Source organism: Oncorhynchus nerka, linkage group LG16 (genome assembly GCF_034236695.1).
Source record: "Oncorhynchus nerka isolate Pitt River linkage group LG16, Oner_Uvic_2.0, whole genome shotgun sequence".
Classification (NCBI taxonomy): Eukaryota; Metazoa; Chordata; class Actinopteri; order Salmoniformes; family Salmonidae; genus Oncorhynchus; species Oncorhynchus nerka.
Window position 1 is genome coordinate 40,634,714 of NC_088411.1, and position 15,420 is coordinate 40,650,133.

Consider the following 15,420-nt stretch of genomic DNA (forward strand, 5'->3'; position numbering starts at 1 on the left):
AGAACACACAGTAACACTACAGAACACACACTAATGCTACAGAACACACACTAACACTACAGAACACATACTAAAACTACAGAACACATACTAAAACTACAGAACACACACTAACACTACAGAACACACAGTAACACTACAGAACACACACTAACACTATAGAACACACACTAACACTACAGAACACACACTAACACTATAGAACACACACTAACACTATAGAACACACATTAACACTACAGAACACACAGTAACACTACAGAACACACACTAACACTATAGAACACATACTAAAACTACAGAACACACACTAACACTACAGAACACACACTAACACTACAGAACACACACTAACACTATAGAACACACACTAACACTATAGAACACACAGTAACACTATAGAACACACACTAACACTATAGAACACACATTAACACTATAGAACACACATTAACACTACAGAACACACAGTAACACTATAGAACACACACTAACACTATAGAACACACACTAACACTATAGAACACATACTAACACTATAGAACACACATTAACACTACAGAAAACACAGTAACACTATAGAACACACAGTAACGCTACAGAACACACAGTAACACTACAGAACACATACTAACACTATAGAACACACATTAACGCTACAGAACACACAGTAACACTACAGAACACATACTAACACTATAGAACACACATTAACGCTACAGAACACACAGTAACACTACAGAACACACACTAACACTATAGAACACACAGTAACACTACAGAACACACACTAACACTATAGAACACACAGTAACACTACAGAACACACAGTAACACTACAGAACACACACTAACACTATAGAACACACACTAACACTATAGAACACACAGTAACACTACAGAACACACAGTAACACTACAGAACACACACTAACACTATAGAACACACATTAACACTATAGAACACACACTAACACTATAGAACACATACTAACACTATAGAACACACACATTAACACTATAGAACACACACTAACACTATAGAACACACATTAACACTACAGAACACCGCTCCCCATCTGCTGTATAAAGAACTGATGATCCACCATGTTTGATTATACACCGCTGATGTGAATGTAACATGCTGTTTGGTTACTGTGACTAACAGGCTGTTTGGTTACTGTGACTAACAGGCTGTTTGGTTACTGTGACTAACAGGCTCTTTGGTTACTGTGACTAACAGGCTGTTTGGTTACTGTGACTAACAGGCTCTTTGGTGACTGTGACTAACAGGCTGTTTGGTTACTGTGACTAACAGGCTGTTTGGTTACTGTGACTAACAGGCTGTTTGGTTACTGTGACTAACAGGCTGTTTGGTTACTGTGACTAACAGGCTCTTTGGTGACTGACTGTAACATGCTGTTTGGTTACTGTGACTAACAGGCTCTTTGGTGACTGACTGTAACAGGCTGTTTGGTTACTGTGACTAACAGGCTGTTTGGTTACTGTGACTAACATGCTGTTTGGTTACTGTGACTAACAGGCTCTTTGGTGACTGACTGTAACATGCTGTTTGGTTACTGACTGTAACAGGCTGTTTGGTTACTGTGACTAACAGGCTCTTTGGTGACTGACTGTAACATGCTGTTTGGTGACTGACTGTAACAGGCTGTTTGGTTACTGTGACTAACAGGCTCTTTGGTGACTGACTGTAACATGCTGTTTGGTGACTGACTGTAACAGGCTGTTTGGTTACTGTGACTAACAGGCTCTTTGGTGACTGACTGTAACAGGCTGTTTGGTTACTGTGACTAACAGGCTCTTTGGTGACTGACTGTAACAGGCTGTTTGGTTACTGTGACTAACAGGCTCTTTGGTGACTGACTGTAACAGGCTGATTGGTTACTGTGACTAAAAGGCTCTTTGGTGACTGACTGTAACAGGCTCTTTGGTGACTGACTGTAACAGGCTGATTGGTGACTGACTATAACAGGCTGTTTGGTGACTTACTGTAAAAGGTTGTTTGGTTACTGTGACTAACAGGCTCTTTGGTGACTGACTGTAACAGGCTTATTGGTTACTGTGACTAACAGGCTCTTTGGTGACTGACTGTAACAGGCTGATTGGTTACTGTGACTAACAGGCTCTTTGGTGACTGACTGTAAAAGGTTGTTTGGTTACTGTGACTAACAGGCTCTTTGGTGACTGACTGTAACAGGCTGATTGGTTACTGTGACTAACAGGCTCTTTGGTGACTGACTGTAACAGGCTCTTTGGTGACTGACTGTAACAGGCTGATTGGTGACTGACTGTAACAGGCTGTTTGGTGACTTACTGTAAAAGGTTGTTTGGTTACTGTGACTAACAGGCTCTTTGGTGACTGACTAACAGGCTGTTTGGTTACTGTGACTAACAGGCTCTTTGGTGACTGACTGTAACATGCTGTTTGGTTACTGTGACTAACAGGCTCTTTGGTGACTGACTGTAACAGGCTGTTTGGTTACTGTGACTAACAGGCTCTTTGGTGACTGACTGTAACATGCTGTTTGGTTACTGTGACTAACAGGCTCTTTGGTGACTGACTGTAACAGGCTGTTTGGTGACTGACTGTAACAGGCTGTTTGGTGACTGACTGTAACAGGCTGTTTGGTTACTGTGACTGTAAAAGGTTGTTTGGTTACTGTGACTGTAAAAGGTTGTTTGGTTACTGTGACTGTAAAAGGTTGTTTGGTTACTGTGACTTTAACATGGTGGTTGGTTACTGTGACTTTAACATGGTGGTTGGTTACTGTGACTAACGGATTGTAATGTTTGGTTGCTGTAACAGGCAGTGAAGTGGGGCTGAGGGTGAAGCAGGAACCTGGTTTTGTAGCCGTCTCCAGGGAACACGTCACAGAGGAAGACGTGGAGATATTCACACAGGTCCAAGAGCTCTCGTCGCAGGTGAGGAAACTGTTCAAATAAATCAATCACATTTCACCCCTATCATCTGATCAATACAAGTTAGATCTAGCCTGTAGTTAGATCTAGCCTGTAGTTAGATCTAGCCTGTAGTTTAACATGACAACTTCTAAATTGAAGTTTGTCCCCCCCCTGAAAAAATTCTGACCTGAAAAGTAGTTTAGTGTCAAGAAGGGTCCACATCCCATTGTTGAAGTTGCTGTTGAAAGATACTGCCTGTGTCAGACTGTTTGAATGCTTGTGGTACGACATTTTGTTTTGTTTTTTGTCATGTTTAGAGAAATGGAACCATGACCATCACTGACTATGGACGATTCCCTGCCTTCATAGAGTTTGGGAAGTATTGTATCCAAACCTGGTACTCTTCTCCTTACCCACCTGAATACTCGAGGTAAAGCTTCATTTTTTACTCAGCCAAATTCGGACAAATCAATGTTATTAGACCCAGTTTAGAAAACATTGTCCTTGTCCTATAGAAATACTGTATTTTGAGAGCATTATACCAGTGATCGGATTTACTGTGTTTTCTAGGCTTTTAATTTGCAAGCTGAAATACAAAATTGTCTTGTTATCTCTGTCATTGGCAGATTGCAAAAGCTTTACCTGTGTGAGTTCTGTCTGAAGTACATGAGAAGCAAAAACATCCTACAGCGACACACCAAGAAGTGTGGCTGCTTTCACCCTCCGGCCAATGAGATTTACAGGAAGGACGACCTTTCAGTGTTCGAGGTCAGAGGTCACTCTTCACAGTAGTAAAGCAATGGTTGTGTCCCAAATGGCAGTATATTCCCTATATATAGTGCCATACTTTTGACCAAATATATATATATATATATATTTCTGGCCATTTTGAGCCTGTAGTCAAACCCACAAATGCTGATGCTCCAGATACCCAATTAGTCTAAAGAAGGCCAGTTTTATTGCTTCTTTAATCAGGACAACAGTTTTCAGCTGTGCTAACATCATTGCGAAATTGTTTTCTAATGATCAATGAGCCTTTTAAAATTATAAACTTGGATTAGCTAACACAACGTGCCATTGAAACACAAGAGTGATGGTTGCTGATAATGGGCCTCTGTTCACCGATGTAGATATTCCATTACAAAATCTGCCGTTTCCAGCTACAATAGTCATTTACAACATTAACAATGTCTACACTGTATTGCTGATCAATTGTATGTTATTTTAATGGACAAAAAAACTTGCTTTTCTTTCATAAACAAGGACATTTCTAAGTGACCCCAAACGTGTGTGCGTGTGTGTGTGTGTGTGTGTGTGTGTGTGTGTGTGTGTAAAGACGATTAGATCCATTTGAATCCCACCTTGTAACACAACAAAATGTGGAAAAAGTCCAGGGGTGTAAATACTTTCTGAAGGCACTGAATTATAGTGCACTACTTTGAAGCAGATTCTTTATTGGCCTGGTCAAATTGCAGTGCACTTAAAAGGAAAATTGAGTTCCATTTGAGATGTTGCCCCGTGTTCATGGTGCTGCACCTGTGTGACTGAATGGTTCTGAAGAACAGGAGGAAAGAAATCGACTTGGTTGGTCTTGAATTTAAACAATGTTCTTATGCTGGTCTTGTTCTGTGTTTAGGTTGATGGAAATGTCAGCAAGCTCTTCTGCCAAAACCTCTGCCTGTTAGCCAAGCTGTTCCTCGATCACAAGACCCTATATTACGACGTGGAGCCTTTCCTTTTTTACATACTAACAAAGAACGACGACAAAGGATGTCACCTTGTGGGTTATTTCTCCAAGGTGAGGATATTCAACAGCATGAAAGATGTTTTCTTTCATCCAGTTGGACAACTTTTTGATTAATGCAGTGACACTGTCTATACTGTATATTAGTCATGATTAATGCAGTGACACTGTCTTTACTATATTAGTCATGATTAATGCAGTGACACTTTCTATACTGTATATTAGTCATGATTAATGCAGTGACACTGTCTTTACTATATTAGTCATGATTAATGCAGTGACACTGTCTTTACTATATTAGTCATGATTAATGCAGTGACACTGTCTTTACTATATTAGTCATGATTAATGCAGTGACACTGTCTACTATATTAGTCATGATTAATGCAGTGACACTGTCTATACTGTATATTAGTCATGATTAATGCAGTGACACTGTATACTATATTAGTCATGATTAATGCAGTGACACTGTCTTTACTATATTAGTCATGATTAATGCAGTGACACTTTCTATACTGTATATTAGTCATGATTAATGCAGTGACACTGTCTTTACTATATTAGTCATGATTAATGCAGTGACACTTTCTATACTGTATATTAGTCATGATTAATGCAGTGACACTGTCTTTACTATATTAGTCATGATTAATGCAGTGACACTGTCTATACTATATTGGTCATGATTATTGCAGTGACACTGTCTATACTGTATATTAGTCATGATTAATGCAGTGACACTGTCTATACTATATTGGTCATGATTATTGCAGTGACACTGTCTATACTGTATATTAGTCATGATTAATGCAGTGACACTGTATACTATATTAGTCATGATTAATGCAGTGACACTGTCTTTACTATATTAGTCATGATTAATGCAGTGACACTTTCTATACTGTATATTAGTCATGATTAATGCAGTGACACTGTCTTTACTATATTAGTCATGATTAATGCAGTGACACTGTCTATACTATATTGGTCATCTTAAAAGCTAAATGTATTCACAAGGGATTGTGCGCGTTCATGTACGTGTGTGTGTGCACCATTGTGTGTGTGCGTGCGTGCGTGCGCGCGTGTGCTTTAGACAAGGACAGTGACACTTGCAGTAAATTGCCAGCTTCAGCAGAGCTCTGACATACTTGATCTGTTTCCCCTTCCCTCAGGAAAAGCTTTGCCAGCAGAAGTACAATGTCTCCTGTATAATGATCATGCCTCAGCACCAAAGGCAAGGCTTTGGAAGGTTCCTCATTGATTTCAGTAAGTCCCTTAATGCGTTCTAAGAACATAAAACTCAATGCCAGCTTGATTCTAGAATGCTTGCCTGATTTTAAAATGTTTCCTCGGGCATAGATTTGTGTCAGCTTGTGAATTCGTTGAAATGTGTAAATCAAGGCAATTTATATTGGATCAGAAATATAAATGCAACAATTTCAAAGATTTGACTGAATTACAGTTCATATGAGGAAATCAATATGGAACATTTTTGGGATCTTTTATTTCAACTCATGATGGGGCCGTGTTGCATTTATATTTTCGTTCAGTGTACTTGCATAAGAGTGTGTTTTCAATCATATAATCGGGACGTTCTGGTGTACTTATGAAAACAACTGCTGCCTAGAGACGGCATTGTGTTTAGGTGCCAGATTTGGACAGTTTGTCATAGCTATTTAATTAGTACACATTTTTTCTCTTTGGAGGAGTGGTGCGTGTGTGTGTGTGTGTGTGTGCGCGTGCGTGCGTGCGTGTGTGTATGTTCGTGCGATGTAATGGAGTGTTTGATTTCCTGCCCATTTGGTTGGAGAGAGAGGGAGAGAGAGGGAGAGAGAGGGAGAGAGAGGGAGGGAGAGAGAGGGAGAGGGAGAGGGAGAGAGAGGGAGAGAGAGAGGGAGAGAGAGAGCGAGAGAGAGAGAGAGAGAGAGAGAGAGAGCGAGAGAGAGGGGGAGGGAGAGAGAATGGATGTGTGATATTGACAGTGTGTTGATAACAGGGAGAGAGGGATTAAGAAGAGATTGAACACAGCTGAGTTCTGAGCTCAAAGAGGGCTTTATTGGAAAATGTGATGTGTCCTAAATGTCACCCTTTGTAGTGTGCTACTTTTTACCAGGGTCCTACAGGGCTGTAGTGCACTAACTAGGGAAAAGGGTGCCATTTGGACTGTACATTGTGGCTTTGGAATTGGAAGTTGTTCAGATTAAAAATGTTCTGCTTTTATTGGATGGTATTAGAGAAACACTTTGTCTCAGGTAGCTTCGCTGCGCGAGGGAAAGCATTAGCTTCGTTTGCCAGCGTGAATAATGCTTTTCTTTCTCTCTCTCTCTAATCATTACCCCCAGTGGATTCTGAATAGGCTTTTTGTTTAGATTTACAGATGGTAAATCACAGCAAATGCATTTAGTAAAACACACAGAATAAAATATGACTTGTTAGTGTTAGAATATTATTTTCTGTGTTTTACCTTATTACTCTGTTCTAGCAGTATATATTTTTGGGGGGTAAATTATTGACAATTCTCTTCTTTCTCCTGAGCTTTGGGTAATGAACATTTGTCATAATGACTGGCATATTATGTATTCAGTGTTTGGTGATTAGATGTGCTTGTTTGGTTCCTGGTAGTGGGTGCACACATTAAAAGACATTCATTAATTTCAAGCTGCTTATAATGGATGACCCTTGACAGAACAGCTCTAAAACAAATGACATCCAGACGCCGCTACCTTTTTTACCTTTAGGTTTTTCATTCTTTTCCTCTTCATCTCTAATAAGTGCAGCCTTTTGTGAGAAATGACATCCAGCTGCTTCTCCTCCATTTGTTCTGTGGCTTTGTTTCCTCCCCCCCCCCCCCCTCTTCTCCTCTCCCCCTTCCTCTCCATCTTCTTTTGTTCCCCTTGGCAGCATGTATCATAGCTGACAGAGGTTGAAGGAGAGGGAAACTGATTGCCTCCCTTTCTACTGTTTGAAGGTGAAAATGGATCTGCTCCCCAACACAGGATGGCACGTCATATTATGAATGTCATTTTTGACAGGACGGAGATTGAAATGAAATCTAAGACATGCAGCTGTCTCTGGCTAGCATGTGTTTTTGTCTTTTTTTAGGTTACATTGTAACCTACTTTCTCACAAAATGGTATTGTTTGAATGTGGTCCGTGTCCCCAAATCTGGCTTGTCTACTACTTATTTAAACTGCATACTGTGTACTAATCATACAACATACTATTTAGAACATACTGTTTAGTTAAAACGAATGCAGTGAGCATCAAATAACAGCACACTAGGCTCCTCCTACTGAGAGTGCATCATCTAATGTACAGTTGTGTTGATTTCCCCCATTCATTCATTTTGGTACAACCTGTCCCCTCAGCTGATTATCAGCTGTTGTCAGAGCCCATGGGTCTCCGAATAGGATTCTCTTCCCCAATAGAGGGAATTCTACTAGAAGAAAGGCTAAAATTAGTATGACATCCTGGCATCTAAAGTATGCAACATTATCTGAATTCGGGTTGTCTATGTAAACGCAGTATTGTTTCATTTGAATGTCTTGTTAGGTTACCTACTGTTGGAGACTATCTGCCTTGAGATCATTTTTAATGACATAATCAGCCCATTTATGTATGGGATAATCATGGAGGGGCTGTGCGTGTGTTCCACGACGCGCTAACTGAGTGGAACTAACTAACCTTCCGCAGAACACATGGAGCCCCAAGTTCCTTTTTATACCATGGCTATAATTTAGTACTTTTACCACTAGACAGTAGTTGCCTTGGTAACCAAACAGACTTGCTAGTTTAGCTAACCAAACCATCAGTCCTACCTTGCTATTATGTAGGGCCGCCCCCAATTAGCGCGGCAGGGTGGCCTAGTGGTTAGAGCATTGGACTAGTAACCGAAAGGTTGCAAGTTCAAATCCCCGAGCTGACAAGGTACAAAATCTGTCGTTCTGCCCCTGAACAGGCAGTTAACCCACTGTTCCTAGGCCGTCATTGAAAATAAGAATTTGTTCTTAACTGACTTGCCTAGTAAAATAAAGGTAAAATTAAAAAGTTGACTGGTCAATTGTTTGGTCGTTAGGCTGTTGGTCGACAGAGATTTTTTTTAGTCTGTAACAAATACAGAACCAGTCAGAAGTCTGAACACACCGACTCATTCAAGGGTTTTCCTTCATTTTGACTATTTTTTTTACATTGTAGAATAATAGTGAAGACATCAACACTATGAAATAACACATATGGAATCGTGTAGTAACCACAAAAGTGTAAAACAAATCCAAATCTATTTTAGATTCTTAGCCAACCTTTGCCTTGATGACAGCTTTGCACAGTCTTGGCATTCTCTCTACCAGCTTCATGAGGTAGTCACCTGGAATGCATTTCAATTAACAAGTTTGCCTTGTTAAAAGTTAATTTGTGGAATTTCTTTCCTTAATGCGTTTGAGCCAATCAGTTGTGTTGTGACAAGGTAGGGGTGGTATACAGAAGATAGCCCTATTTGGTAAAAGACTAAGTCCACATTATGGCAAGAACAGCTCAAATAAGCAAAGAGAAACGACAGTCCATCATTACTTCAAGACATCAAGATCAGTCAATGCGGAACATTTCTAGAACTTTGAAAGTTTCTTCAAGTGTAGTCGCAAAAACCATTAAGCATTGGGCCAGTAACAGAAAGGTTGCTAGATCGAATCCCCTGAGATCGAATCCCTGAGCTGACAATGTAAAAATCTGTCGTTCTGCCCCTGAACAAGGCAGTTAACCCACTGTTCCTAGGCCAGTTAACCCACTGTTCCTAGGCCAGTTAACCCACTGTTCCTAGGCCAGTTAACCCACTGTTCCTAGGCCAGTTAACCCACTGTTCCTAGGCCAGTTAACCCACTGTTCCTAGGCCAGTTAACCCACTGTTCCTAGGCCGTCATTATAAATAAGAATGTGTTCTTAACTGACTTGCCTAGTTAAATAAAGGTTACATTTAAAAAATAATAATAATTAAAAAGTGCTATGATGAAACTGTCTCTCATAAGGACCACCACAGGAAAGGAAGACCCAGAGTTACCTGTGCTGCAGAGGATAAGTTCATTAGAGTTACCAGCCTCAGAAATTGCAGCCCAAATAAATGCTTTGCAGAGTTCAAGTAACAGACGCATTTCAACATCAACTGTTCAGAGGAGACTGCGTGAATCAGGCCTTCACCACTACTAAAGGACACCAATAGTAAGATGAGACTTGCTTGGACGAAGAAACAAGAGCAATGGACATTAGACCAGTGGAAATCTGTCCTTTGGTCTGATGAGTCCAAATTTGAGATTTTTGATCTTTGTGAGACGTGGAGTAGGTGAACAGATCTCCGCATGTGTAGTTCCCACCGTGAAGCATGGAGGAGGAGGTGTGATGGTGTGGGGGTGCTTTGCTGGTGACACTGTCTGTGATTTATTTAGAATTCAAGGTACACTTAACCAGCATGGCTATCACAGTATTCTGCAGCGATACACCATCCCATCTGGTTTGCGCTTAGTTGGACTATCATTTGTTTTTCAACAGGACAATGACCCAAAACACACCTCCAGGCTGTGTAAGGGCTATTTGACCTAGAAGGAGAGTGATGGTGCTGCATCAGATGACCTGGCCTCCACATTCACCTGACCTCAACCCAATTGAGATGGTTTGGGATGAGTTGGACCGCAGAGTGAAGGAAAAGCAGCCAACAAGTGCTCAGCATATGTGGAAACTCCTTCAAGACTGTTGGAAAAACATTACAGGTGAAGCTGGTTGAGAGAATGCCAAGTGTGTGCAAAACTGTCATCAAGGCAAAGGATGGCTACTTTGAAGAATATAAAATATATGTTGTTTTGTTTAAAGTTTTTTTTCTTACTACGTGATCCCATATGTGTTATTTCATAGTGTTGATGTCTTCACTATTATTCTACAATGTAGAAAATAGTCAAAATAAAGAAAAACCCTTGAATGAGTAGGTGTGCTCAAACGTTTGACTGGTTCTGTAGCTCCGTACCGCATCGCCTTACTCCTCCCAGACGTCGGATTGTCCTCGCACCCAGATACACAATGTCTCTCTCCCGACAATTAGTACACATTCATTGTTTTATATGAATTGTTTGAGTTTGATTGTTAGTGTATATCAATTCCCCAATGCCTATATCACCAGTAGTACATTTACCGTTAATTCCTATAATTTAGAATCTACAATATTTGTTACTTTGTTTACGGTAATTTATTTTAATTGCATTCAATATTATTATTCCAGTCTTCCTGTTCTCATTATCAGAGTGGACACGTTGTTTGCAGAGTGGACAACCTATGCTACACTTGTGAGAAACAAGTTTTGATTTATTTCCTTCCAGTTACGAGTTTTGTCAATTTAGTCGTTGTCTTTTGTTTGAAGCGCTCCTGTAAATGTTGAGTGAGGATGCACAGGCATAGAAGAAGGCCTATAGGCTACCTGGCCTGTAGGCTACCTGGCCTATAGGCTACCTGGCCTGATTATACATAGAAGAAGGCCTATAGGCTACCTGGCCTATAGACTACCTGGCCTATAGGCTACCTGGCCTATAGGCTACCTGGCCTGATTATACATAGAAGAAGGCCTATAGGCTACCTGGCCTATAGGCTACCTGGCCTATAGACTACCTGGCCTATAGGCTACCTGGCCTATAGGCTACCTGGCCTGCGCGCAAATGTAGGCTTATAAATGTGACCATTTGTGGATCTGATAGTATTCCTGATTGGCACAACCACTAATGACCTGTGGAGCTTCTCAAAGTAATGTTTTCTTCACCTCAAAACAGCAAGCAAACAAAGTCTGTTTTTCCATCCATTGAGAATTGAACTAGTTCCGCAACACATTTGAAAAATCTTTTGAGCGCTCTCCCTTTCGATAACCACAGAGCGTGAAAGGGAAAAATGTCATGCTCTGATCAATTGGAAATGTCGTAAAATAGGCCAGTCCTATTTCAGTGCTTGACGTGGACTGAGATAGGTTAAGGTGTTGTGCCGAAAAGCTACCCCCTGTCAGAATCCCCCCCTTCACGTGAACACACTCAATTCTTCATTGCTGCGACTTGCTTGAGATTTCTGATCACGTTAGGCTGCGTTTCATTTTTTAAATTGTTTTATGACGGTTTGATCGCAAGGAGACGTTCGTAATGTCTGCAGTTTTCGGTTTGGCTATTTGTTTCAAGTGTATTATCTTATTAATGATTCATTCCAGTTGTCTATCCTGAAGTGAAGTTTATTCTATAGAAAGTATTTGACTCTAGCCACAAAATTAGAAGGGGGGCAAGGCTATTTTCTTGCCTGCCGAAATTCTCCTCCCACCTTCTATTTTGGGACTGCAAGGCCTGGCACGCTTCATAATCATTTTGGTAGCTCATGTTGACCAGTAGAGTGTAATACAGAAAGTAAAATTAGAGTATAAAGAAACATAAACATGTATTTTAGAAACCTTTTCTAATGTTTTAAGGAAATAAAAAATAATACACAAATATTGTCACACAAAAATAGAAAGGTAAGTTTGTTAACAAACATTTAAATAGGAAATACAAATGTATATATTTGCATAATAAGATCTAATATGACAATAAATCACAAATAAAAGACAATAAATAACATCAATAAATTGGAAAGCTGCAACAGCTCGACTGAACATTTAGTTCCACATTTAGTTCCACATGTGATACCGCCGCCTGGACCTCAAGCCCAACCTCGTCCTGACAGGCAGCGCAGACATAATCCTCCAATGATAGGATGGTACCGGACCGGTGGAACCAACGTGGGCTAGCGGTCACAACCAATCTGACATTTATGATGAAAAATGTTCATATATTTACCACATTAAATACATTTTCTTGCTTTTACAATTATCTCATTATCAGACAGCAAAGTGGATAATACTACCTCTAGAAATATTACTACTTATACAAATTCGTACTCGTAAAAATGTGCCTTTTAGAAGTGAACAAGTAATGACCCAGGTAGTGTCTTCCTCATTATTTTCCACCTCACCACAGAAGTGGCACAGTTGGCTCAGGTCATCTTGCAAAACATCATGTCAAGTAGTCTATACATCTTTACATGTATTTTTCTGAGCAAACGGGGAACAAGGGAATAGTATTGGTTTCTTGTAACACAATTATTTAAATACATGTGTTTTAGTGGCTATCTAGTCAAAAGGTGGATCAAAGATAACCTTGAATGATCCATATACATGTTTTTTTCAATTTACCAGTGTTTTGGAGGAGAGCGACTGCTATTTCTTCTCTCCTGATGTTAACATCTTTGTTTTTGTAAAGACAATCGACTCCTCCTTCAGAACACATTCAGCAAACTGGGGAGAAAAAAAAATGTGATGGTCATTGGATTTTTCCCCAACAGAATTATGTTAAATTTAAGATTATAATTTGCAAGTGTACAATGACATTTTACACACGTGTATGTGTTCACATGTATATTCTGTATTATGTATGTATGTCTTAGTATTGCCTCAGTGGCTCTTACTGTCACAGTCCAGGGGTTGTGTTCATTGATGATGTACTTGTACATCTGAAATTTAAAAGAGCAAGGATACAGTTGCTTGAGTTCAGAATCTGTCAGATATTATAATATTATGAGAATAATCCAACCGACCTTAAGTTTTGATTTCTTGCTCCCCCAAGTGCCAGTCATTTTAAAGGTGTCAATGGAGAAAGCTGCTCGGTTGACTGCCTGTTAAAATTCTGCACCAGATGGAACATGTAGGCATTGATGATCTGACAGAAGAAAAAAATGAAAGACAGTGAAGGTAAATCTGTTACATGGGAAAAACAGCCATTTAGGTTTTCCTTATAAATACAGATGAATCACACACATACAATGTTTTTACATATACTGTATGTGCAACACAGTCTTACCTCACTTTCCAGCTCCATATTTGGACCAGTTCTGTGGAGATACCGATAAAAGATTTGATATGGGCCGATTCTAAACAGCACATTTACATATTTTCCTCCCCAAGCCTCTGCAACACCTGGAAGGATGTACCTGTAAGTGTACTGAGATATATACATGGATCAACCTGACAAGATTACATGCATACATTTGTTTATATCAGTCGCTGGTGTGGTGGCTGTGGAGGATGCTGGTGTGGTGGCTGTGGAGGTGGAGGATGCTGGTGTGGTGGAGGTGGAGGATGCTGGTGTGGTGGCTGAGGAGGTGGAGGATGCTGGTGTGGTGGCTGAGGAGGTGGAGGATGCTGGTGTGGTGGCTGAGGAGGTGGAGGATGATGGTGTGGTGGCTGAGGATGCTGGTGTGGTGGAGGTGGAGGATGCTGGTGTGGTGGCTGAGGTGGAGGATGCTGGTGTGGTGGCTGAGGAGGTGGAGGATGCTGGTGTGGTGGCTGAGGAGGTGGAGGATGCTGGTGTGGTGGCTGAGGAGGTGGAGGATGCTGGTGTGGTGGATGAGGAGGTGGAGGATGCTGGTGTGGTGGCTGAGGAGGTGGAGGATGCTGGTGTGGTGGCTCAGGAGGTGGAGGATGCTGGCGTGGTGGCTGAGGAGGTGGAGGATGCTGGCGTGGTGGCTGAGGAGGCTGCTGATTTTATTTTATGAGGGATCCGAGGAGTCTCCTCTATATGAGGCCTCAGGTGATCCACACTTATTTTAGGGAAGATAACCCCCTTGTCATCTTCCAAGTCCGTGATTTTCCCTCCGAGACCGAGAATCGTATATCCATTTATGTTGACTTTATTTTTCGCCCAAGTTTAATTTATTATTGTTATTATTATTTTATTACTACTACTGTACCTACATTCTTGAAACAAAACAGAAAATGTTTTTTTTTTTTTTTAATGTAGGAAAATCCATAAGAGGGAAAACCATGATGGGATGGAGGATGGAGGGATGGGTAGAGGGCTCTGAAAATGATTATTGCTGAAATAACCACTTCCTTTTGTGACTAGAGTCTAATACTGTCTGTGGCACACATCAGAGGGCATGATAGGTCACCAAAAATTATTCAGAAGTGTGCCAGGCCTTACAGTCCCAAAATAGAAGGGGGGGTGCTAGAGTCAAATACTTTCTGTGGCACACACTACTGGTCAACTTGAGCTACCAAATTCAAGAAAGATTTAAGATCCAGGCAGGGTAAGTCTTGTTTTTGCACCTAATTTGTGCTACGATGCTCCAAGATTCTTACTTTTAGTTTTTACTTTTAATTTGCGCTTCATTTTACTCAATTTTTTTTTATTTTATTTTTACCACAAGGACAAGATAAATAACTGCCTTTGTAAACCATGTGATAACACCTTTTGATGTATTTCCTTGTTTGACGGTGTTTGAAGGATCTACATTTGTAAGTGCCATTGTATTATTAAGCACAGCCATTACACTTGTAGTTTCCATCCGGTAGAGGAACAAATAGACTTGTTTGCACGGCTGTATTTTGGGGGGTAAAATCAGAGTTTACCAATTGATCTCTGAGATTTCTGCCCTGCGAGAATACAACCAAGGCCTGAAAACACATCACCGATACTGTCATTAGATTTTAGAATGTGCCATTGTTTGAAAGATTCCCTTAATTTGTTCAGAGCACTTTGAATAGCGCGTAGTTAGAACACGAGAATGCTTCTTTTTGCCAGACTGTCCTTGAAAGAGATCATGTCTCGATTTGTTTGGGATTTTCTCAATGGCAGTATTAATATGACCGTTTTTGTACCCCCCTCTCCTTGAATTTTCTTTGCATCTCAGTCTGATTTCTGTCAATCTTATCT

General features: G+C 40.5%; 1 protein-coding gene across 1 annotated transcript in view; it reads left to right on the forward strand.

Annotated features, from left to right (window-relative positions):
• LOC115144460 (histone acetyltransferase KAT6B-like) overlaps positions 1-15,420 on the forward strand; it is a 92,327-nt gene that overhangs the window by 62,249 nt on the left and 14,658 nt on the right. Inside the window, exons 8-12 of the mRNA XM_065002675.1 lie at positions 2,828-2,943; positions 3,240-3,352; positions 3,549-3,690; positions 4,559-4,720; positions 5,842-5,935. Of these exons, the coding sequence (XP_064858747.1) occupies positions 2,828-2,943; positions 3,240-3,352; positions 3,549-3,690; positions 4,559-4,720; positions 5,842-5,935 (627 nt within the window). The remainder of the gene's footprint in view (positions 1-2,827; positions 2,944-3,239; positions 3,353-3,548; positions 3,691-4,558; positions 4,721-5,841; positions 5,936-15,420) is intronic.